The 25,879-nt window shown below is 39.3% G+C and overlaps 1 protein-coding gene across 2 annotated transcripts in view; it reads right to left on the reverse strand.

Annotated features, from left to right (window-relative positions):
- The window catches only part of OXR1 (oxidation resistance 1), a 458,954-nt gene that overhangs the window by 243,056 nt on the left and 190,019 nt on the right, over positions 1-25,879 (reverse strand). For both annotated transcript variants that reach the window (XM_040262147.1, XM_040262149.1), the window contains exon 3: positions 13,842-14,038. In XM_040262147.1, coding sequence (XP_040118081.1) covers positions 13,842-14,038 — 197 coding nt within the window. The remainder of the gene's footprint in view (positions 1-13,841; positions 14,039-25,879) is intronic.

The following is a 25,879-nucleotide window of genomic DNA, read 5'->3' on the forward strand; positions in this document are numbered from 1 at the left end:
GTGTTCATATTTATTCTAGAGTGAAAAGTGAGTTTTCATCTGTGAGTTGTCTTAGGCTTCACGTTTTAAAGCGGACTTTAAATGGAAATTTTAAAATGACACTAAATAAAAACCCATTCAAATTCCCCTCTAGCACATACATGCCCACAGACACAGATTCTCATATGATGGATAATTCCGAGGTCTGCTTATCCCACAAGTGAACAAAAAACTGAACTTGGATTTTCAGCTATCTTCAAATTCCACTATATTAGTAGAAAGAGCCCATTCTATTGCAACGTGATACTTCTACATATGGGTATGTGTGTGCTTAGTCACTCAGACACGTCTCTTTGCAACCCTTTGGACTATAACCCACCAGGCTCCTCTGTCAATGGGATTTTTCAGGCAGGAATACTGGAGTGGGTTGCCATTTTCTTCTCCAGAGGATCTTCCTGACCCAGGGATCAAACCTGGGTCTCCTGTGTCTCCTGCTTTTTTGCAGGCAGGTTCTTTACCTACTGACCATTGGGGAAGCCTACCTCTATATATGCGCCAGTCTTTAAAATTTGTGAAAATCTCAGGTCCATTTAGGGAAGTCCAGATTCCATGTATAACAAGGAAGCTCAACAACAGAATAATTTTCTTTAAATAATCTTCTGACCCAGAAAATATAAGAAGTCATCACAATATCAGAACAAACTTCAAAACAAAGTCATTTTTCTGAAGAACATAATTTAATTTGAACCCTCAGAGCAGTTATCCATTTGTTTTTGTGCTTATAGATAGTGACCTGCATGACAAGTTGGTTCTTCTGATTAAATCAGAGAGACTTCCTGCTTTTACATGAAGAATCTTCTCATTTGGAGAGAAGGTAGGTGCTGGTTCAGTGATGACCTAGTTTTATGCTGCAGAATGTGTTGCCTCCAGCAAGAGTAGTTTTTTCTATTCCCTCCCCCCCCCCGCCATTACAGTATTTTTCACTTTAGAGTTGATCTTTTTTATTCATATAATTAAAAAGTCTGGATTCAAAATGAGAGGCATATAAGTTATGTGATGATACTTTAAAATGCCTGGTGTATTGCAATTAAAAAGCAGTTAAATATGTCTTGCTTTCCGCTTTTTAGAATTTCCAAACCAGTTATTACTGCTTTAATTTTACCAACTACTCAGAAGAATTCCCAAGGAACCCCTAATTTTATAGACGCTGTTTTCGATATATAAGCAGCCTGGGGTTAGTAAGATACAAATTTGTATTTAATTGTGCTTCATTAAGTTTGGAGGGTTGAAAGTATTCTATTCTGAAGGCAGGGCAAAGGACAAGATCAGTGCATGTCAGACTTTTTCAATTCCATAGAAGAGTAATAGTTCAAAAGAATAGTTTAGGGATATTTCCTAACAATTCTGACAAGTGAGGAGGTTTAAAAATAACACATCTTATTAAAAAATTCTACAGAAGTAATACACATATTATGTCATCATTTCACAGACATAATGTTAAAATACCATCCATTTGGAGAAGGCAATGGCACCCTATTCCAGTACTCTTGCCTGGAAAATCCCATGGACAGAAGAGCCTGGTGGGCTGCAGTCCATGGGGTCGGTCACAAAGAGTTGGACATGACTGAGCAACTTCACTAACATAAGAAAGGAGGTAAGAAAAGAAAGACAGGAAAAGAGAGAAGGAGGGGAAGAAGAACAGAAAGAAGAAAGGATGAGTGAAAAGAAGGAAAAGATGGTTACTTTGGTCAAATAAATGTCATTTCATGAAAAACTAGTATTCTTTTTTTTTTTTTTAATGCATCTGTTTCACCATCAATGGTATGGACTAGCACTTGCGAAACCACTCACTGAGATCCCTGTCAATGGTCCATTTTTGTTTTTGAGAAAAGAGTCTGACCTGAAAACATTTAGAAGATAAGCTGTTTACCATTAGTTATCAACCGACTTAGATTCTTTCCTTGGTTTTGCCACTATTTCCAGTGTGATTGTGAATAAATCATTCAACTTTCAGACACTTAGTTCCACAGAATGCTACCTAGTGGCCATAAGTATCCACTCATTAATGTTGAGTGGAATGTTATTAATATAAGCATTCACCCAATTCAACATGTATTTGTTAGTCACCTAAGACATAGACAATGCATATGCTAAAATGCTGTGGATTTATCCATGTGATCAAATCTGGGGAAGGGCTCACCAAGTATGGCGGGGGGGTTGGGGTGGAATTCTAACACTGTTTTAGACAGAAGGAAATACTTCCATAAACCCCATGACATATCATACAGAAGCATGGCTAGAGGGTAGGGCTGGGGTCTGAGACTAAGCTGGACAGCAAACTGGGGCACAGAATGAAAGGTCTATAGAGCAATAACCTTATCTGGTGGGGAATGAGAAACTGCCTCTTAAAAACCAAGAGATAAGCGAGCATATCCACAAGGATCAGGACTGGAGGCTGGCTTCATATATGCAGGAAGGAAGGGATCATGGCACCTCATTCCAGCCATATCTTTAATGCTCAACAACAATTCACTAATATTCATGGAGAACCTCCAAGGTCTAGGCACGTTATACAGACAACTTTATTTACTCTTCACAATAGCCCTTTCAGGAAGCACCAGTTTTTATTTTCTTTTGTAAGTGAAGACACTGAGCTTTGAGATTTTAAGTATCTTGTTCATGGTCACATAACTGGCAGGGGGAATGGGATTCCAACTTAGATATCACATTTCACAGGCCAAGGTCCTCACTGATCCACCCTGCCTTTGAGAGCAGAAGTAGGAGCTCGGTAAGCACTATGGGATGTGTGACTATCCTTCTGCCTCCCTGAGATGGGTCAAAACCATTCAGGATCTCAGACAGCTGATCTTAGCACTCTTCCAGGCAAGTTGATGCCTAAACTGCTCTTAAGACATAACAGCTGTACTTCAGAAAACAAAACCCAAACTTCCCAGTACATGTGCTCAATCTGTTACAGTCCCTTGATACTTCATTTTAATATTCTTTGCTACAACTTATTCTTTTCTTAGAAATGAAGAACATCTGGGCACCTCCTCTTTAAAACAATGCTGGAAAGCTTGAGAATCACTAAATTTCCCATCAATCATTTTTTTCTTCATGCTGCAAATATCAATTCTTCATGTTGCAAATACCAATTGCATTAGTCTTTTCATAAACTAATTCTATGCCAAGTGAAAAACAACTCTTTGAAAAAAATCTACTATTAATATATCAAATGCCCTGTAATTGAAACCAGACTAATTGATTTCTCAGAACTGTATCATTTGCTAGAATGTTTATAAAAATTATATAAGATTTAAACACATTTTACCAAGTAACTTTTCTATTGCCTTCTTCCCTTAACCTGTTTTACTCTTCTTTAAAAATTTATCATTCTTTGACAATGTGTTAAATATTCCATTTATTTATAGCCTGTTTTTCCCAGTAGAATATAAGCACCTGAGCACTTGGACTTCATCTTATTTTCTCTTGTGTTACTGGCACTTCAAATAAGACCTGGTATGTACTAAGCATTTAGTAAGCACTTATTCAATTAATAAGTGCATAGGTTAACAAATGAAGGAATGTATTTTAATATATGGAAAATTCTGAGTTAAACACATGCACTAAATAAACCCTGAATTTGTTCCTCTGAATATAACTAGAAATTACTGTGTAAAGAATAGTGACTGGTTCCTCATAGGTGGTATCCAACAAAGAGAAGGTAGTGCAGTAAGATTAATATAGAAAGGATAAAAAGTAAAGACTAGGCCTAAGGGCAAATAGGAGATTAAAAGGGGTGAGCAGACTGTCAGTTCCCTTGACAAGGTGAGGACCTGAACATAAGTCTCAACTAAAAGAAAGTTCTAGAGGCATTATTCAGACACTTGTTGGCCAAGGAGTCCCCTACTGGCCCTGTTTGGAAATCCTGCAGAGCTAGGAACCTGGGAAGGCTAAACTCAACCCTTTTCTGTCTTCTCCTTGAACTTGCAAAGAGCATTTAAATAGTGTAAGTAATTAAAAAAAGGGCTTTAAATATAAGATATGACACCATTAAACTCCTAGAAGAGAACACAGGCACCACATTCTCTAACATAAATAGCAGCAATGTTTTCTTAGGTTGGTCTCTCAAGGCAAAAGAAATATGAGCAAAAATAGACAAATGGGACCTAATCAAATTTATAAGCTTTTGCATAGCAAGAAAACCATAAAACAAGACGACTACCTAAGGAACAGCAGAAAATATTCTGCAAACAATGCAACCAACAAGGATTTAATTTGCAAAATATACAAAAACTTCATACAGCTCAACATAAAAACAAAAACCAAACAAACCAATCAAAAAAATGGAGAGAAGGCCTACATAGACATTTCTCCAAAGAAGACATACAAATGGCCAACAGCCATATGAAAATATGTTCAACATTGCTAATTATTAGAGAAATGCAAGTTAAAACTATAATGAGTTTTCACCTCACGACAGTCAAAGCAGCCATAATTAAAAAGTTTACAAATAATAAATATTGGAGAGGGTGTGGAAAAAAGGAACCATCCTACACTGTTGGTGGGAATGTAAATTGGGGCAGCCATTATGGACAACAGTATGGAGGGTCTCTGAAAACTAAAAACAGAGTTAACATATGATCCAACAATCCCATTCTTGGCCACATCTATGGAAAAGACAAAAACTCTAATTTGAAAAGATGCATGCACCCCAATGTTCAATGTAGTGTTATTTACGATATCCAAGACATGGAAGCTACCTAAATGTCCATCGATGAATGGATAAAGAAAATGTAGTATATGTATGTATGTGTGTGTGTGTGTGTATGTGTATATATATATACGGAATAAAGCCATAAAATGAATGAAATAATGCCATTTGCAACAACACTAATGACCTAGAGATTATCATATTAAGCAAAGTAGGAGAAAGATAAATATCATATAATATCACTTATATGTGGAATCTAAAAAAAAATGATAGAAATTAACTTATTTACAAAACACAAACAGACTCACAGATATAGAAGACTCCTGCTGCTGCTGCTAAGTCGCTTCAGTCGTGTCCGACTCTGTGTGACCTCAGAGACAGCAGCCCACCAGGCTCCCCTGTCCCTGGGATTCTCCAGGCAAGAACACTGGAGTGCGTTGCCATTTCCTTCTCCAATGCATGAAAGTGAAAAGTGAAAGTGAAGTCGCTCAATCGTGTCCGACTCTTTGTGACCCCATGGACTGCAGCCCACCAGGTTCCTCTGTCCATGGGATTTTCCAGGCAAGAGTAGTGGAGTGGGGTGCCATTGCCTTCTCCGCCATAGAAGACTCACAGTAGTTAAAAAAGCAGAAAGGACTTCCCTGGTGGCTCAGATGGTAAAGCGTCTGCCTACAGTGTGGGAGCCCGGTTTGATCCCTGGTCGGGAAGATCCCCTGGAGAAGGAAATGGCAACCTACTCCAGTACTCTTGCCTGGAAAATCCCATGGATAGAGGAGCCTGCTAGGCTATAGTCCATGGGGTTGCAAAGAGTAAGACACGACTGAGCGACTTCACTTTCACTTTCACCAAAGGGGAAAGGTTGGGGGAGGGATAAATTAGGAATTTGGGATTAACAGATACACACTACTATATCTAAAATAAACAACAAGGCCCTACTGTATAGCACAGGGAACTATATTCTACATCTTGTAATAAAGTATAAAAGAAAAGAAACTGAAAAAAAAAGTATGTATAACTGAGTTGCTTTGCTGTACAACAGAAACTATCACAACATTATAAATCAATTATGTTGCAATTAAAAAAAAGAAAAATGAGGGCTTTGCTAACTCTAAACTTTTTATTTTCTAACAGATGTCAAGTTTGTATGATCTTATTCACTGCTCCTTACAGCAGGGGTTCCAATCCTTCTCTAATGCACTGAGTTTTCAAAGCTCTTCCTTAAATTGAACTTTTAACAGGTGTCCTCCCTCTTCCTCCACTGAGAAGGGCAAGGATCCTCACCACCACCTCCCACAGCACCGCTCTCTCACTCCTCTGTCCCATCCCTAAAGTTCGTTGAGCACTTACTGTGTGCCTCACACCTGAACTAGGTGCTGGGATTAGTGAAATTTATGGCATCCTTCCCTCCTCATAAGAAGTGACACTTGGTATGGAGACAGACAATACAAGAAGATAAGGAAGACAGGTAAGTGCCAGATGCAAGGCAGCTGATAAACAAGGGCAGTGGAGGATGAATAGCGGCCGGATCTATGCAGTCAATGAAGAGCCCCTGTGTTTTTACAATCTGATGTGATTTGTCCATCTTTTGGATTCCACTGCACTTGGAGTGAACCTCCTCTGGCCTTCCTGCTCCTCTCTCATCTCCCCTCTGCACCCCACCCCTCACCATGGCACTGGGGGGCATCTGTCCTGTGTTCCACTCAATGACATGCCTGCTTTAACCAGACACTCCCTCCCCCCCCACGCCCCCTACCCCACAATAAACACCTTGAAAGCAGAGATCTCTGTTTTACTCTTTTTATTCTGAACAGCATCTGCTATAAGCCTCCCACAGCAAGGTCCGACCGGAGATTAATCAGCATTTGGTGTGTCAATGAATGACTCTGAGTACAGAGCATCTATTCAAGAGTTGTTCCACTTCCTAACTTTCAAGGGAAAAAAATCTCAGAATGGAAAGAAATGAGCACCTTTTACTAACAGTCACAGATGCTGGAATTTTGGCTTTAAGACTCTGAACCAAGAAACAAATATTACCTGGACCATACAAGCTCAGCTTAGGGAGCGATGGGACACTTTGGGATCCTGTGTGCTTAGCCTTCTTCACTACCTCTACGCCTACTTTACAGCTCTTTCAGAAGTCCTTGCATGTAGTTCTCTGAATTAAAGGTAGCAAATACATGGAGTAAGAAAAATATGAGTCTATTATTTGACTTCATCTTCCATCTGTTTTTTTCTTCTTCTTCTTCTTCTTCTCCTTTGTGGACACAGCATGAGGCTTGTGGCATCATAGATCCCTGACCAGAAAGCAAATCTAGGACCTTGGCAGTGAAAGTTTGGACCCCTAACCACTGGACCACCAAGGAATTCCCTCATCTTCCATTTTTAAGTAGGGACTATGTTTTTGGAGGCTATGCAGCTTCCTCATTTAAACTGCCAAACTCAAATGGTTTTATTGAGCACGAACAAAAATTAGAGTAGGGAAGAACTCTCTTCTGTTTTCATCTGTTTAGCCATTAGAGCTAGTCCACTAATTTAATGTTGTATTATTCTAGTTCTAATTAGCACTTTCGTTGAAAAATAATCACAGAATTTTAAGTATGTGAAGAACTTCAAATATCTAGCCCAGTTGTAGGTCACAGCTCCTTAACAGAACATGCAATCAATTTAGTGAGCTAAATTAAACAACTACATTAAATTTAAATGACTGCATTTAAAACATGAGAAAATAACAATCAGAATGAAGAGAAAAGAAATGTTTTCTGAAAAATTTTTTCAGCTGTGTTGTGGTTGAGTGTGCATGGGGTAAGTGGTGTAAAATGCGTTAGGCAGAATGCTAAGATAGTCCCCAATATTTCTTACCCCTCTCACCCTTCCTGTGATCCCCAGGCCTGTGATGGTGATGGACATCACTCCCATGATTAGCTTTTGTTGACTTTTAAATATGGAGATCATCTCTGTGACCCTGACCTAACTACATAAGCCCTTTAAGGGCAGACAGCTTTCTTGCAAGCCCAAGGAGAGAAAGTCAGAGATGCATTATGGGAAGTATCTGACATGCAGTTACTGGCTTGAAGATGGAAAAGGCCACATGACATGTGAAGAGAGGAGCCTCTGAAAGCTAAGAGTGAAGCTTCAGCCGACCGCCAACAAGGAAAAGAGGACCTCAGTCCTACAAAGGAAAAGAAGTGAATTCTGGCAACAAAAGGAATGAACTTGGAAGCATTTATTCCTTTTGTTGGAGATCTATCTTTCCCCAGCTGGACCAATCTGCAGACAAGAACTCAGCCTTGTAGATATACCCTGAGCAGAGAACCTAGGCATCCGTGTGGACTTCTGACCTATACAACTATGAACTGATAAATGGGTGTTGTTTTAAACAGCTAAGTTTGTGGTCATTTGTTTCATTGCAATAGAAAATGTATACAATATTTCACATGGTCAATTGTAAAATAAAGAGTGCAAGAGAAAAAAAATAGAAAGACCAGTTTTCTCTAAATCTATCACTGTACAGATGAGAAAGTTAAGGTCAAGTGTTGGTAAATAACTGTGCAAGACTGTACACTTAGTGACAGAAGCAGCACAGAGAAAGCTCTTTCTTTAGCCACAGTCCTGATTCGGTGATTACAATTGTTTTAGTTTAGCTAAAGACTCATATATCTCACATCGAAAGAGAAAAGCTTTTCCCCTACTTATTTCAAAACAACAAAATTTTATTACACTTCTTGTAAGATGAATTATTCTCCTACAAAAAGTAACGAATTTATGCTGTGCCATGTTTTGGCTGCTATAATAGGCTTAATATATTTCTGCTATTAGGAATAATTAAGGACCTGAATCTACTGCCTACACAAAGAGGCAATAATTCCTCTTTCCTAGCGTTCTCTCAATAGGAAGTAGATCCATAAACAAGTTCATGAGGGATAAAAGCTGAGAGATCAAAAGAAATTTCTAGAAAAGCTACTGCAGCCACTCAGCCACTAAGGGACACTTAAATAATTCCAAAAAAGTTTTAGCTCTTTTTTAAAATGTCATTTATTTTTAATTAAAGTTCTTTTTTTAATTTAAAAATTCCCCGAATTATTGCTTGAATTTTTGTAATCACTGACGTATAGTACTACACCTCATCGCTAAATTTAAATGTAGTAGTCAACTTAGCCACAAGAGGGTTTTTCCAGTTGTGTGAGTCATAAGTTGAGGCACTGAAAGCTATGTTTGTTTTTTTTAATTTCTATTGGAGTATAGTTGCTTTACAATATTGTGTGAGTTTCTGCTGTACAGAAAAGTAAATTAGTTACACACATAATCCCCTCTTTAGTTTTCCTAGAGTTCCTAGAGTTGCCTAAATTTTAGTTTTTCAGAATTCCCTGTTCTATATGGAGAAGGCAATGGCATCCCACTCCAGTACTCTTGCCTGGAAAATTCCATGGACGGAGGAGCCTGGTAGGCTGCAGTCCATGGGGTCGCTAAGAGTCGAATACGACTGAGCGACTTCACTTTGAATTTTCACTTTCCTGCACTGGAGAAGGAAATGGCAACCCACTCTAGTATTCTTGCCTGGAGAATCCCAGGGACAGAGGAGCCTAGTGGGCTGCCATCTATGGGGGCCCACAGAGTCAGACACGACTGAAGCAACTTAGCAGCTTAGAAGCTGTTCTATATATTAGGTTCTCATTAGATATTTATTTTATACATGTGTGTGTGTGTGTGTGTGTGCACACTCAGTCATATCCAGCTCTTTGCAACCCCATGAACTGTATAGCCCACCAGGCTCCTCTGTCCATGGAATTTCCCAAGCAAGAATACTGGGACAGGTTGCCATTTCTCCAGGGGATCTTCCCACCCAGGGATCGATCTCGCATCTCGAGTCTCCTGCACTGAGGCAAGTTCTTTATAAGCTCAGCCATCAGAGAAGTGCATGTTATACATCAGTTCAGTTCAGTCAGTCAGTGGTGTGTGACTCTTTGCGACCCCATTGACTGCAGCATGCCAGGCTTCCCTGACCATCACCAACTCCTGGAGCTTGCTCAAACTCAGGTCCATTGAGTCAGTGATGCCATTCAACCATCTCGTCTTCTGTCGTCTCCTTCTCCTCCTGCCTTTGATTTTTCTCAGCATCAGGGTCTTTTCAAATGAGTCAGTTCTTCCCATCAGGTAGCCAATGTACTGGAGTTTCAGCTTCAACATCAGTCCTTCCAATGAACACTCAGTACTGATTTCCTTTAGGATGGACTGGTTGGATCTCCTTGCAGTTCAAGGGACTCTCAAGAGTCTTCTCCAACACCACAGTTCAAAAGCATCAATTCTTTGGTGCTCATCTTTCTTTACAGTCCAATTCTCAAATCCATACATAACTACTAGGAAAACCATAGCTTTGACTAGACAGACCTTTGTTAGCAAAGTAATGTCTCTGCTTTTTAATATGCTGTCTAGGTTTATACGTAGTAGAGTATATACATCAATCTCAATCTCCCCATTCAATCATCCCTCCCTTCCCCGCTTCATAACCATAAGTTTATTCTCTACATCTATGTCTCTATTTCTCCTTTGCAAATAAGTTCACCTGCACCACTTATCTAGATTCCACATATAAGTGACATTATTCAATACTGTTTTTGTCTTTCTCACCTACTTCTCTCTACATGACAGTCTCCAGGTCTCTCCATTTTTCTGGAAATGGCACTATTTTATTCCTTTATGACTGAGCAATATTTCATTGTATATATGTACCACACCAAAAAATATCTTTAAACAAAAGGGCATATTGGCCAGTGGATGGGTTAGTTGGCATGGTTAACTTAAGTGAAATTATCTGGGGATTGCAGTAAAAATATCACTGTACTATATTCTCAATAGAAACTCTTTTGGCTCACCTCTTTGTCGAGGGGGTTGGTATCATTCTGAGTGACACAGAGGCTAATGCTAAAATGTCATGAGAAGGTTAATTTCATTCACAGAGTTGGCTATCCCTGGCTCACAATTTTTTCTTTAATTCCTTTAAGGTTCTATCTCTCATCCATAAACAGAGACTACAGTACTTAAGAAGAGTTGTGAAGATCAACTGAGAGAGAAGGAACTTAACTTATGCCTGGTATTGAGAATTACTCATAAATGGCAATTACAATTGTTGTTGTTGTTTATCACCAACACATTTACTAAGGGATACTAAATAGACTTGTTCTGAAAAATCATCTTTCAACACAGGTGATTTACATGGTTGCTAATATTTCAACCTTGAAAATGTCTCCAGGTCCAAATTAGTAGAAGGGTGATATCAACAAAGGAAAGTTAACAATTCTTATGTCTATTTTAACATACAGACATGTCACTGACAATAGCTATGAATAAAATTCTTGCAAATCTAATACTTAACCATTCACTAGTGGCAGGGCTATTTAAAATAAGACAGTTCATCTTTCTGCAATTCAAACTTACGATTTAGACTTTAATTTTCCATGCTTAGCCCTTTATTTCCTTTGACCAAGCTGGTTAATTTTTTGCCCTCATGTTCTCATCTTTAAGAAATATTGAAGTTGTAAGATAAGTTTTGTTTTCTGAAGGAAAAATACTGTCATCTTAGCTGGTTAATAAATCAGAAAAGCAGCAGATGGTTGTGGACATGTTGAAAGATGGAAGGAGAGGACACTGGGAAATGGAGAGGCAGTTATGTAAATGTCATGGGCTTTTGCAGCTGATTGCTTTTTAGAACTCTGCTATTATAAGGTTTACAAATGGAAATATGTGCCTGTCTACCCTCTCTTATATCAAGTCTCATTACAGGTGACCACTGACATCCTGAAAGACACCCATTAAAAAAGTAAGACACAAATAGCTTCATCTGGAGAGAGGAAACCTGAGAGCAGATATAGGAAGAAGACATAACGGGAAGAGAAAGCATGGTCTTAGGCGCCAAATCCTGAATACAACTAGACATACATGGAGGCATCTGTTTAAGTGTGAAGGAAGTAATTTAACCCAAACACAGAGTAGAATGACTGCACAAAGTCACACAAAAGACTGGCGTGGGAATCAGAATCAGAAATCTGATATGATTACATTTCTAGATAGAGACACTAAAATGTCTGAGAAAAATAATTCAAACGTCCCATATTGGGAACGCAGGGGTACTGGATACCATGTAAAATATGAGCCCTTTGATGTAACTTTGGTAAAACCATTAAGTCAACAGCATCTATTGTTAGGGTTTTCAGTGATGACTAAATCTCTCCAAGAAATAATAAGCAACACCGCTGCATCCATCATCTTCTTGGGTAAATTCATCTCATCTCCCCATGCATGACCTCTACCATATATATGTCTAGCAACTCTTGTCTCAATTAGACCGAACACATTGGAAATTGTTATTGAGAGGTAGAAATCAAGGTCAAAGATATGATAAGCAAACACTGGTACAGAAAAGTGGGCAATGCAACTTATTTGTATTATCTCAAACACTTTATTTAGGTGTTGAAGTTCAGAATTATAGGATATTTTTCTACTTTGGAAAAAGGGACACAATGTAGATAGGTTACTTATAATACTGAATATGAATGCTATATACATAGTTCTGGGTGTACAGCAAATTTTGGATGGACATGAGTTTGAGCAAGCTCCGGGAGTTGGTGAAGGACAGGGAAGCTTGGAGTGCTGCTGTCCATGGGGTTGCAAAGAGTCGGACACGACTGAGCAACTGAACTGAACTGAATGTGGACAGACCCTATCCCTAGCCTACTACCTTATCATACAGTGGGATTTGGATGTGATTCACTCTCTCCAATGTAAAGTAAAAAGTTATGACCAACCTAGATAGTATATTCAAAAGCAGAGACATTAGTTTGTCGACTAAGGTCCGTCTAGTCAAGGCTATGGTTTTTAAAGTAGTCATGTATGGATGTGAGAGTTGGACTGTGAAGAAAGCTGAGCGCCGAAGAATTGATGCTTTTGAACTATGGTGTTGGAGAAGACTCTTGAGAGTCCCTTGAACTGCAAGGAGATCCAACCAGTCCATTCTGAAGGAGATCAACCCTGGGATTTCTTTGGAAGGAATGATGCTAAAGCTGAAACTCCAGTACTCTGGCCACCTCATGCAAAGAGTTGACTCATTGGAAAAGACTTTGATGTTGGGAGGGATTGGGGGCAGGAGGAGAAGGGGACGACAGAGGATGAGATGGCTGGATGGCATCACTGACTCGATGGACGTGAGTCTGAGTGAACTCCGGGAGTTGGTGATGGACAGGGAGCCTGCCGTCCTGCGATTCATGGGGTCGCAAAGAGTCGGACATGACTGAGCGACTGAACTGAACTGAATGTAAAGTAGTGTGCAAGGTGAAAACAGACCTACAACATAATTCGTCCTTCTTCAGAATGCAATAATTTTCTATTTTCTTAGTGGCTTTGTTAGTTATAGGCTGACATCAACCACAGCCTCAACAACCTGACAGAACAGAGTCAGCCACTTGAGAGCCTGGAGGGAGAATGAAAAGAACAATAACCAAAACCCACAAAAAGAACAGCACTGGCTAAAGACTGGCAAAAATGAAAATATCAGCACATAAGCTTAAAACTTAGAAAATCATATATATATATGCAAGTTACTTCTGTTAGGCAAGATATAGAAAGTCTTCAGGCCTACTCTCCTACTTAACTTTGCTGGAGGCTTGTGGTATTTTTCCAACTCTATGTTCAGGCTGCATGAGAAAATGTCCATGAAAACCACCAGAAATACAGTTGCCCCTTTGTATCTGGTTTCACATCCACATATTCAGCCAAACAAGGATTGAAAATATTTGGGGAGAAAAATTTAGAAAGTTCCAAAAACAAACAAACAAACAAAAAAACCCTTGCAATTGTTTTACACCCAGAACTATTTACATAGCATTCATATTCTATTTGGTATTATAAGTAATCTCGAGATGATTTAAATATGGGAGGATGTGTGTAGGTTCTATGCAAATATAATGCTGGTTTATATAAAGGACTTAAGCATCCTCAGCTGTGGTGTCCTTTAGGGGTCCTGGAACCAATCCCCATGGATACTGAGCAACAGTTATGTATATTATATAAACAAGGGGACATTAACCACAGCACCTTACATTCACTGTTCTGATTGGAGAGACCTCATCTACTCATTTGCATAAATCATGGTACTCACCAATGGTGTAGAACCTCTTCAGCTCACTTCTTCGGGAAGGATGTTTCTGGGAATTTGCTGCGTTGTTCTGTTCTTCTTCAATGATGGGCGTCTTGGGTGCCGGGGGCTTACTGGCTTGTGGCATTTGCTTTCCTGCACCAGCCAAAGGGTTGAACCCTGGAGCAGTAATATCCACCGACTGGGACTTTTTCTTCAACCTACAGGTAGAGCATACCACATGTGATAACTCCTGACTCCATAGAGAGACACAATTTTTTTTTTCACATTTATCTCCATCATAATTTTTTTTCAACAACTGAGCTACAGTTGGCCTTGAAAGAGAACAAGGTTTATTCAGAAATTACAGATCTTCCCTACAGTATTTTAAATCCTTCAAATATTTTTGAAACTAGTCGAGGGGAGGGGATCTTCTAATCAGAACATTTTATTAAAATACATTCAAATGTAAGGTGATAAAGGACTTTAACTGTTCGAATAGCAAACTAAAATCTGGCTTCAGATAAACACAATGCCTTGAGCAATTGCTTGAAGTTTTGAACAGAGTATTTTTTAATGTCACAGTAAAACATTAGTTAGAAACAAATAATTGTAACCCCCAGAAGAATAATGAAATGTTTATCTGTAAAACTAGAGCCTGCCAGTACTTTTCTGTTTCATTGGTAACAGCATCTTAGCTGGAAAAATTATAGATTTTATACTGTTTCTCCAGATACTCTTAATGACAGTAAGTATACTACTGCTCCTCCTAAACTTTAGAGAGCGGACATCAGGTCTAACAGGAAAAGCAAAAGGCCACGTGAGCACGAGAATATTTTTCTTGGTGTAAAAATAATTGGTAAGTGATATGCCTTAAATTCAAATACTTCAAGCTACACAACCTGATATTTGTAACATAACTGAACCCTAAGCCCAGCATACCCTCGGTGCTTGGTACTTTGGGAGGCTAATGTTAAGTGTCATTTTTCAAGCCTTAATTCCCTAGAGAAAACTAGTTGACAGTTTTATCAGTTATGGTAATCATACCTGCACAATTGCAATTCCCTAAAAGTTTCATAAAACTTCACGCCTCCAGGTTTTAGTCAAGCTTTTCCAGTGTATTAGCTCCACTTTCTGCCCCACTGGTCAGACCCTGCTCCTGCTTCTACACTTGGCTTAGATGTGTCCTTCTCTTGGACACTTTCTATGACACAGACCTTGGTGGCCTGACACCATTCTGCATGGGAAGTTATTCATAATAAGCTCTCAACAAGCCTTTATTAAATTGAATTTATCAGAGCAAAATCTTTGTTAAAGGAATAGAATATGCCAATTAGTAAAAGATTCTTTAATGAAAGCAATGTTTATTCAAATTTAGTCATTTAATTATCACCCGTAGGCTATCTGCTATATTTCAGTTCAGTTCAGTTACTCAGTCATATCTGATTCTGTGACCCCATGGACTGCAACACGCCAGGCTTCCCTGTCCATCCTCAACTCCCAGAGCTTACTCAGATTCATGTCCATTGAGTCAGTGATGCTATCCAACCATCTTATCCTCTGTTGCCCCCTTCTCCTCTTGCCCTCAATCTTTCCCAGCATCGGGGTCTTTTCAAATGAGTCAGTTCTTCACATCAGACAGCAAAGTAATGGAGTTTCAGCTTCAGCACCAGTCCTTCCAATGAAAATTCAGGACTCATTTCCTTTAGGATGGAGTGGTTTATATACTACCTATGTGATCTACTTAATATTCATGAAAATTAACTGGCTTTATGAAAATTGCTAACAAATATATTAACAAGTGCTCGACAGCACTAGTCATGAGAAATATAAATTAAGACCACTTCACACTCAAAACAGAACCACCAGAACAGCTAAAATGTCAAAGACATGACATGCCATGTAGTAATAAGGAGCAATTGGAATCCTGGGACATTGACGGTGCAGACCAATCTGGGCAAATTCCTGCCACGATCTTAGCTGAAGGCATGCATCTTCTGAGTCATTCATTATATTCTTAGTGTTTATCCTACACAAATACAGACATATTCACCAAAAGGCCCAATCAGGAATATTCATAGAAGCACTATTTATGAATGCATAAATATCAAAAACAGCCCAAACGTCTTACCAACAGTAGAAATGGGTAACTATGTTGCATAATGCTTATAAAATGGAATTTTATATAGCTCTGGAAATGAAAGAACTATACCTGCTTGTAATGACACGGATGGGTCTCATTAAAATAACATTGAGCAAAAGGAGACAGACAGAGAAAGGGTCATGCTATGGAATTCAATTTATATAAAGTTCAGATAAACTATCAAACTCTCTCTGCTACTAAAAGTGTGGATAGTGGGGAGTTATTATATTGACGGGCTTTCCAAGTGGTGCTGTGTGAAAGAATCCACCTGCAAATGCAGGAGGTACAGGTTTGATCTCTGGGTTGGGAAGATCCCCTGGAGAAGGAAACGGCAACCCACTGCAGTATTCTTGCCTGGAAAATCCCATGGACAGAAGAGCCTGGCCATGGGGTTGCAAAGAGCTGGACATGGCTGAGCAACTGAGCATACCACATTACACTGATAGAGACAGGAATGGCTTTCTGGGACTCTGGGACTGCTCTGTTTCCTGATCTGGGTTCTGGGTACCAGGATGTGTTTACTTTGTGAAAATCTAATCATCTACGGTTTCTGCATCTTTTCTGAGTATACAGTACACTCCAATAGAGTCTCCATTGGAAATTGGCTGAATTTTTAACTTATTCACTTAAAATCAAGATTATATATAGTTACTGAATAGCTGCTTGCCCCAAAGCAGCAAATAAAAAGAAACAATGAAAGTCTTGCCTCTAGCCTCCCAAAGACGGCCAGAGTAGAGTGAATCTAAAGAAGAATCCTTTCCTCACTGGGTTGGCTGTCCATGCTTTCCATGAACTGAAAGGGGCTATTCATTCATTCCCTGAAAGGCTACTTTGCATCAGCTAATATTTTGGGGACCAGGAACACACAGCGAACACAAAGGGGCAAAATATCTGCCATCATGGTATCCTCATTCTCATGGAGGAAGACAAGTAATAAGTAACAAAACAAACCAATATATAACAAATCAGGTGGTGAAAAAATGCTGTGATTAAAATAGAGTAAAAGGGATAGCAAACAAAAGTGTCCAAGCATATTGTTACATAAAGGAGAGCCAAGGAGGACTCTCGGACCATCAGACTTTTGAGAAGAGATCTGAAGGAAGAAGCCGTGAGCAATTTGCGGAGCAGTATTTCAGCAAATGGGGAACTTGTTTTTCTGCGTTAGAGGAACAAAGTGATGGGAGGAGACAAGCAGGAGATGAGGTCAACAAAATGCCCTCCATCTACAAGATGGGGCACAGGAGAAAGAGGACAGATTATATAGAGCTTCAGGGTCATTTAAGAATGAGGCCAGGAGAGGGTCTGATCCAAGGAGGCATGTCATGATGACTGCATATTAAAACACTTTGTTTGCTTTGCTGAAATCAGGTTGAAGGCTGTATCTCCAAGTTAAGCAAGCTGCATGCAATGACCTTCAAGGAGTCAACATCAAAAATCACTTAGAGTACCACATACTTGAGCAAACAGGGGTTTACTTTGCACAGGATTATGTACTTATTAATGCCGTGGTCCTCCAACGTCATCATTCTTGTCTGAGTCTGGAGTTTATGCACTGTAGCTAAAAGTTACAGTAGTACTATGAGCAGCATTAAGATTAATAAGTTAAGAAATAAGGTGAAGATTATCGAGGCAACAACTTTGATTTGTTCCAATGTGGTTTTCCAGAGAAGCACAGTTAGGCATACAAAGATGTAGACTACACTAAAAATACATTAAACTCTAAAAACTCTAAGAAATCACCAATATTTGACCATTTTCACCTACAGAAATGTTAATTTTCTATAGTGCATTTTACAAACTTTATTTCAAGATCAAATGAGTTTCAGCATAAAGCAAGTTTTTTTGGGGGGGTCGGTGGGGAGAGGCGGTATGAAGGAGTAGGAACCGAAAGGAAAGGTGTTACATTTTACTGAAAGAAATCCAACTGCTCTTTGTGTGTGTGCCTGCTTTGTCCCTCAGTTGTTTCCGAGTCTTTGCAACCCCATGGACTGTAGCCTGCCAGACTCCTCTGTCCATGGAATTTTCAAGGCAAGAATACTGGAATGGGTTGTTATTTCCTTCTCTAGGGGATCTTCCCAACACAGGTATCGAACCCACGTCTCCTGCATTAGCAGGTAGATTCTTTACCACTAAGTCACCTGGGAAGCCCAACTGCTCCTTAGTGCTCAGCAAAGATTATTTTCAAAATGTAAATGTGACAAATTTTATCTTCAGTCCACAGAGCAAACTATTTCATCACCAGAAACTGCTTACATTTTAAGCTGGCCTGTTCTAGAATTGATCAGAGTTGCTAAATTTATGTCTCACACTGGAGGACATCAGCAATGAATCTTAAATGTTTGATAAAGGGCTTGATACTTAATTAATGAAACTCTCCATCACTTCAAATACCTAAGTACTCTACAACTCCTTTTATAGCCCCTGGAATAAGCAAAGGACAAAGGCAAGCCATCTATATTTTCTGTATTTTCCCTCTTCTTTCTGTTCTTTCCCACCAGACACTCGTCCCAATCAAAACTTGAAGTTGACATGTTTCCACTGTTGTTGCTGGAGTCTGGAATGCTGCTAGCAGGTTTGTGGGCTTGCTTAAGGAAAGACTTCTATTTGCATGATCTTAGAAAGGAGAACTGTGTGGGTAACTGAATTACTCCTTTAAGGATCCTAAAAATGACTACTGTGGTTGACAAGGAAACCTGCTAAATGCTACCTTCGATTTCCATCTTTCTCGAAAGGGGAAGTCTTTGTAAATTTTTAACAATGTTCTTAATTAAATGTGTTAAACAAATGTAAATATAGCATAATGGCCTATGTAGGTGTATGGGAGTAATAAATGAAACACTACAACTAGAGACAAAGAGATCTCGCAATAGATACCAAGAGGATCTTTGTTTAATGTGCTTTGCATTACCAAAGGAAAAATAACTGTGACATCTTAGACGGGGGCGGAATAAAAAGAGGCATCCCCACCCTTGGTACGGCTTCAATGGGCAGACACCCTTGTGTTTCATCATCTTTGCCTTTTCTTGTTCCTATGTTCTTGTGAACAAACAAGAATTATTCCTACTTCTCCAAACATGTATTCCAATGCCTTCTTTCATCGTGGTAACAAAGTGAGTGAGTGAAGTCACTCAGTTGTGTCCGACTCTTTGTGACCCCATGGACTGTAGCCTACCATTCTCCTCTGTCCATAGGATTTTCCAGCCAAGAGTACTAGAGTGGGTTGCCATTTCCTTTCCCAGCTGACCCAGGGATCAAACCCAGGTCTCCCACACTGTAGGCCGAAGCTTTACCGTCTGCGCCACCAGGGAAACCGTTATGGTAACAAGGTTGGACATTTTTCTGAGACTCAGTTTCTTCATCTATAAAATGGGGATAAAACAGAACCAGGAAGGTTCTGAAGACTAAGTAAATATCCTATGGAAAAGTACCTAGCATAGCACCTGCACGGAATGCAAGTTCGAGTCTCTTTAAGGGGATATAATTTTGTCAAACTTCTGTGGATGCTGAGGAAATGATATCAGCTTCTGCACAATTTTAAAAAACTTTTTATTTTATATTGGAGTATAGCCATACATATACAGGTATCCATTCTTCCCCAGGGCTTCCCTGGTAGCTTAGTTGGTAAAGAAACTTCCTGCAGTGCAGGAGACCCAGGTTCAATCCCTGGGTCAGGAAGATCCCCTGGAGGAGGAAATGGCAACCACTCCAGTATTCTTGCCTGGAAAATCCCACAGACAGAAGAGCTTGGCAGGGTACAGTCTATGGGGTCACGAAGAGTTGGACATGACTGAACACATATGCAGAAGGAAGGAACTTATGTTGATTTTAATAGAAACATAAGAAATCTTTCACTCATTTCAAGATAACAGAGTAGAATTCATGAATATTTTGGCTAAGGGCTTAATGGACATCCCGGAGCCCAGAGCTTGTGCCAAAAGTGAGTGAATGGCTTTACGCTGCTCATCACACAGAACTTCTCCCCAAGATGTGAGTCAGTCCTCTATTTCAACAGCTTTCACCAAGGAGAAGCTTGCTTCTTATGTAGAAGCTTGCTTCTTATGTAGAAGCTTCTTCATATGTAGCCCTTTATTACCCTGGTTTATTACCTGTCGTACTCGTCTGGTCTTACCTTTCCTTTCCATCTCACACTGTGGGATTTTCACCTTCCCATCATCTCCACTCTTCCATCATCTTCCCTTTAAGTCATAGCCAAGCAGCACTTTCCATCTTTCTTTGTCTGTTATGTTTTTCATCTTGTAACAGTTTTGTTAACTTGTTTGAATACTTCATGATAGAACTCTACCTTAAGCCTGAACTAAACTCTGGTATGATTTATGTATGTAACAAAAAAATATCTTCATTTAACTTGAGTTCTTAACTGGAATTACTTCTCTCCCATCAAGTGGAATTTAAATTGTACCTTCATGACAATTAATCAGATATGTTCCTGAGCTCTGTAGCTATCTGAGAAAAAAATTAACCTCCTATTATCATTTATTATATAATATTAGGATGCCCACAGCAATAATAGAAACTGTTGGGAAAACCTACTATAGTATAATGGGAATATTCCCTAGGTCATAGGAAAAGTTTGGTTGGGAGGCTAAAACATAGGGAAGCTGGAATCCAACCAGGATATTTGGACTAAAAAGCCACGCTTTAGAATTAGGAGATAGAGAAAAATTTCAGCTCTAACATTCATCAGCCATGTAACTTTGGACAAGAACTTTGACTGTTTGGGTCTCTATTTTCTTACTCATAATGGTGGTATTCTCACTATATGCCTACTTGACCTAAGAGAGTTATTGTAAACAGAAAATGTGTTAATGTTAATGAAAGCACATTGTAAAACTCCACAGAACTCTGCAGAACACAGCAGTAGCTATACAAAATCACTCTTTTCCCAATTCACTTGCTCTATACTTAAGCAAACATACATGTACACACACATACATGGATGCATGTGAATGGCTGTGCCCAAAGACTCAACGCTTGTAGTCCTTTCCAGTCAATTCCAACGAGAAGACCATCTGTGATTTGCACAACTCATTACTGTTGGCAAAGCTGTCTCCTTGTTTCCTAAAAGAGCTAATGCAAGGATATTTTTTAAAGTAGTAAAGCTGCTGAGAATGCAGATTTTCCAAGTTGGATACTGTGTGCTGCAAAAATGTCAAGTCACTGAAAAAGAGCTTTTGAGAGCAAATGCCTGAAGAATTTTCACACTGCAAAATTAAGGGCTTTTGTTACTCCTTGTACAGTTTGACTAAAAATCAGCAGCTAAGAACAAACCACAAAACCAGCAAAAAACAAGCAGATTCAGAAATCCAACCAGAAGAAATGACAGATTGGAAACCTATGCATTAAAACAAGAAAACAATCCCTTGGGGTATAGAGTATGCCAATTACAGCCTGCTCTGTTACAGCTGTAGCCAAACTATTTTTCATGCCCCTACAAACAAGGATTAAGACATAAAACATATCATTAACGTGGATCACGAATTACACAATCTTCTTTTACAATTCAAAACCAATGCAAAAGTTTCAACAGAAGTACCCTTCCGGAGTACAAATTGGCATTGGAACCATTAGTGGGACAGCAAAACCAGATACCTCACTATAATAGGATGTTTCTAGCCCTGTATTCATTCTAAGAGGTTGATGCTGTCCTATCTTGGAGATTCAGAGAACAGAAAATTCAAGAATTGAGTCAAAGGTACAAAGATATGTAGAAATGGTATGCTAGAAATTCTCTTATTAAATGCAACTGAATTTAAATCTGTGAAGAGCAATGCCAGCTGTATATATCAACCAAATAGAAGCATACATGAATCTATTGCTATGATAACCTAAATTTATAACAAAAATACCAGAAATTAAATCCAAAACCAATCTGCCTCTACAGAGTTCAATAAACCCTAACGTAAATGGTTAGCCTTTCTTATTGACCCTTCATGAAAAAGACATCCAAATCCTCGAAGTCTGCCAGGTGGTTTATTTATATCTTCATGCTTATACCAGCCCAGAGAAAAGAGGCTGGAGAGAAGCATTTTTCATCAGGATACTTACCACCAGATCAACTGAATTCCTACATTCCGAGAAATTCAGTCTGTTCACAATTTCACTCCTAGGACTTAGCACGCGTGCTTGTGAGCTTAGTCACTTCAGTTGTGTCCAACTCTTTGTGACCCCGTGGACTGCAGCCTGCCAGGCTCCTCTACCCATGGGATTCTCCAGGTACGAATACTGGAGTGGGTTGCCAAGCCTTCCTCCAGGGGAACTTTTCAACTCAAGAATCAAACCCAAGTCTCTTAATGTCTCCTGCATTGGCAGGCAAGTTCTTTACTGCTAGCCCCTGGGAAGCCCAGGACTTAGCATAATTCTTGGCATATAGAAGGCACGTCATAAACAAACTGTTAAATGAATGAGTGGTTTCATGATAGGAAAAAGCCGCAAGAAATAATACAAAAATGCAGGCAACTTCATGTATAAAGTCTATGAAAATAAGCTAAAAGAGTAACTAATTTCGGACAGTTTGGGGGCAGATGTAATAATGAATTTAGTACATCCCCACTCAATCATGGTAGCTTCAAAGCTTAGACAAAGGAAATTATTCCACCTCCATTATCAGCAGTATAATAAATTGGAACATTTCTTTTTTCACTAAATTTAGCCTTGTAATTTCTAAAAATACACTATGCAGTCTTGATAAATTGACATCCCTATGCAAAAATTTCAGTGGTGGCATGAAGAAGTGAAAAGATCAAGGACTCTGTAGTCAAAAATTTGAGTTCAAGTTCAGGATCTACTAATTTTAAGTAATCTAATATTAAATAATTTTCTTGATTTGAAGTTCTACTTTATATTTTTGATCATTCATTAAGAATTTGCATATTATCTTTCTACTACACAGTTTCAAAAAATTAAGTCAACAGTATTAATAGTAAAATTTTTATGAGCTTCCCCTTCCGTGTACTTTCCAATTATACCACTATATTGCAAGCATTCACTTTGAAATTACACAAATTTCCAATTTATTTCAGTTTTTGCCTTGGAACTTCAAAGCCTTTCAACTGGAAAATCCTGGAAGTAGAAACACATTATGCAAATCCAAAGATTAGGGCTTGAAGGATTTGGAAGTCAAATTCTTATAAATGTTGAACAGTCTTCTGTAATAACCCACAGAGATAGAAGTTAATTTTATTACCTTTGATGAAATGATTTGTAACATGCTATTGACACATTGAGTGTGTTCTGTTTATTCATCTTAGGAAGAAGGAATCAGAATAAATAAGCACTATTTTAAGACTTCAGGCGTCTATCCAACATTGCTGATTAAAGGAATCTATTTTTAACAGGATCTCCTATTACAAACTATCAGTATAATGCATATAGACTAGCTGATTAAAAAGTAGTTTTGCCTATGCACAACATAAGGCAACTCCAAACTTAATCAAGATAGCTTCTGTAGGTAACAATGATCTGGGCCAGAACCCAATGGTTTACAGTTAAAATGCCAAGGTAGAACAACAGTCTCCTGTGTTAATTTCCCCAAATGAACACATGATAAACAGAAAAAGAAGTTAAAAAAATATAGGTCTCTCGTTTACATGTTAATTCAGAAGCTTGAAAAAAAAATCACTCCATTTAATTCATTGTTTCTTTACCTCTTTAAACCAACCCGTCCTGTTGATGAATATTAAAAAATCCTTAAGTCATTCCCAGTTCAGTTCAGTTCAGTTCAGTTCAGTCACTCAGTCGTGTCTGACTCTTTGCAACCCCATGAATCACAGCACACTAGGCCTCTCGTCCATCACCAACTCCTGGAGTTCACCCAAACCCATGTTCATCGAGTCGGTGATATCATCCAGCCATCTCATCCTCTGTCATCCCCTTCTCCTCCTGCCCCCAATTCCTCCCAGCATCATAAGTCATTCTACATATTTTCAGATAAAAATGTTGCTTGGTAGGTTTTACATGTAAGATTGCATATCGATTTTATTCTTCTGTGAAAAGGATTTTTTAACCTGCCCCATGTAGATTCTAATTACCTAGTAAAATACGTACACCATGTCCCCCTCAATTTGAGGATCACTGGGAAATCTGTTATAATTTTCTTCAATTCACATAATAGTGGCTTAACACACAATGGTTATGAAGTGTTTTACCAACACAACAAAGTTGGATTTCAGACCTTCAGATAAACAAACCATAAATGTTTAGAATTACATTAAATAAGTCACTGGTCTCCTCCCAGTGACAACTCTATAAACCTACACTTACCTTTCCCCATAATTTAAAAACATTTTCCTGTCATAGAAAAGGGTATGATCCTCCTCTTGTTAAAACTAATCTCTCCATGTGTTTTCTGAATCCAAATGCATCCTCTCTCCATACCTGAGGTTTCAATGTACTAACCATTCTCTTCCCTCCTGTAAATCCTGAATCAACTGACCAATAAGGACTGGAGTCAGGGGGCCCATCACAAGCGGGCAGCCTAGGGCAGCAGGGGTCCTGGTGTGGCTACCCCATGTCCAGCGAAAATCATGAGGATGCCGTGGGCTTCACGTCCCAAAGAGAGAAGGCAGAGGGGGTGGGGCCAGACCCCCGCAGTGCTTTCCACGGTCTGAGAAGTCACTCTTCTTTCTCTGGAGAGGCAGAGATACAGAGAGCCCAAGGTCTCTTCTAAATCCTTCAGAAAAGAAGGAAGTCTATTTTACACACACAAGAAGCGATGGGGGCAAGGCAGACAAGGTTCCTCCTACATCGCTTTCTCAACTGCACTCCTAGGTTATCTGCTTCCATGCTGGTCATGAATCTCCCACCAGCATTCAACCAGGTGCTAACATCTCCCATCGCTTCAAGAAGTCCTTTTCTTCCTTAGGCTACCATCCCATTCCTGGATTTCCTTTCTCTCTATTCATCCTGTGCAATCCTCCCCAATACTGCCTCATACCCAGCGCTCTCACAAAACAATTCATTGTGATTTTCAATCATTTCACACAGTCAAAGATTACTTATTTTGGTTTTCATCACTCTTAGCCTTAGAATGGCAGGATATTTGGTGGATATGCAAAGCACAAAGGGTAAGGTCATGGACTCTGGAGTTAGGGGCCTGGATCCAAAACCTGGCTCCTTATTATGGGATCTACGGTGAAATTACTTAATCTCTCCACAGTTTATACACATTTGTAAAATGAACTTAATAACTGTATTTAGCTTGAAGGATTATTAAAAGGGTAACTAAAAAGCAGAGACATTACTTTGCCAACAAAGGTCTGTCTAGTCAAGGCTATGGTTTTTCTGGTAGTCATGTATGGATGTGAGAGTTGGACTATAAAGAAAGCTGAGCACAGAAGGCTTGATGCTTTTGCACTGTGGTGTTGGAGAAGACTCTTGGGAGTCCCTTGGACTGCAAGGAGATCCAACCAGTCCATCCTAAAGGAGATCAGTCCTGGGTGTACATTGGAAGGACTGATGCTGAAGCTGAAATGCCAATACTTTGGCCACCTCATGCGAAGAGCTGACTCATTTGTAAAGACCCTGAATCTGAGAAAGATTGAGGGCAGGAGGAGAAGGGGACGACAGAGGATGAGATGGTTGGATGGCATCACCAACTCAATGGACGTGGGTTTGGGTGAACTCTGGCAGTTGGTGATGGACAGGGAGGCCTGGAGTGCTGCAGTTCATGGGGTCGCAAAAAGTCGGACACGACTGAGCGATTGAACTGAACTGAAGGTCATCCATATAAATATTCAGCGTGATTTGCACTAGTATATCTAAGTAGTCAACTTTTTTTTTTAATGGCCCCTTTACATTGAAACATTTTAGCTTAGAGCCCCTGACACACAACACTTCTAAACTTCCTTTTTTCCACCATTCCTTAAAAAGTTCCTTTTTCTCCTCTCTTTCACCCTTAAGT

Source organism: Oryx dammah, unplaced genomic scaffold (assembly GCF_014754425.2).
Source record: "Oryx dammah isolate SB20612 unplaced genomic scaffold, SCBI_Odam_1.1 HiC_scaffold_19, whole genome shotgun sequence".
Taxonomy (NCBI): domain Eukaryota; kingdom Metazoa; phylum Chordata; class Mammalia; order Artiodactyla; family Bovidae; genus Oryx; species Oryx dammah.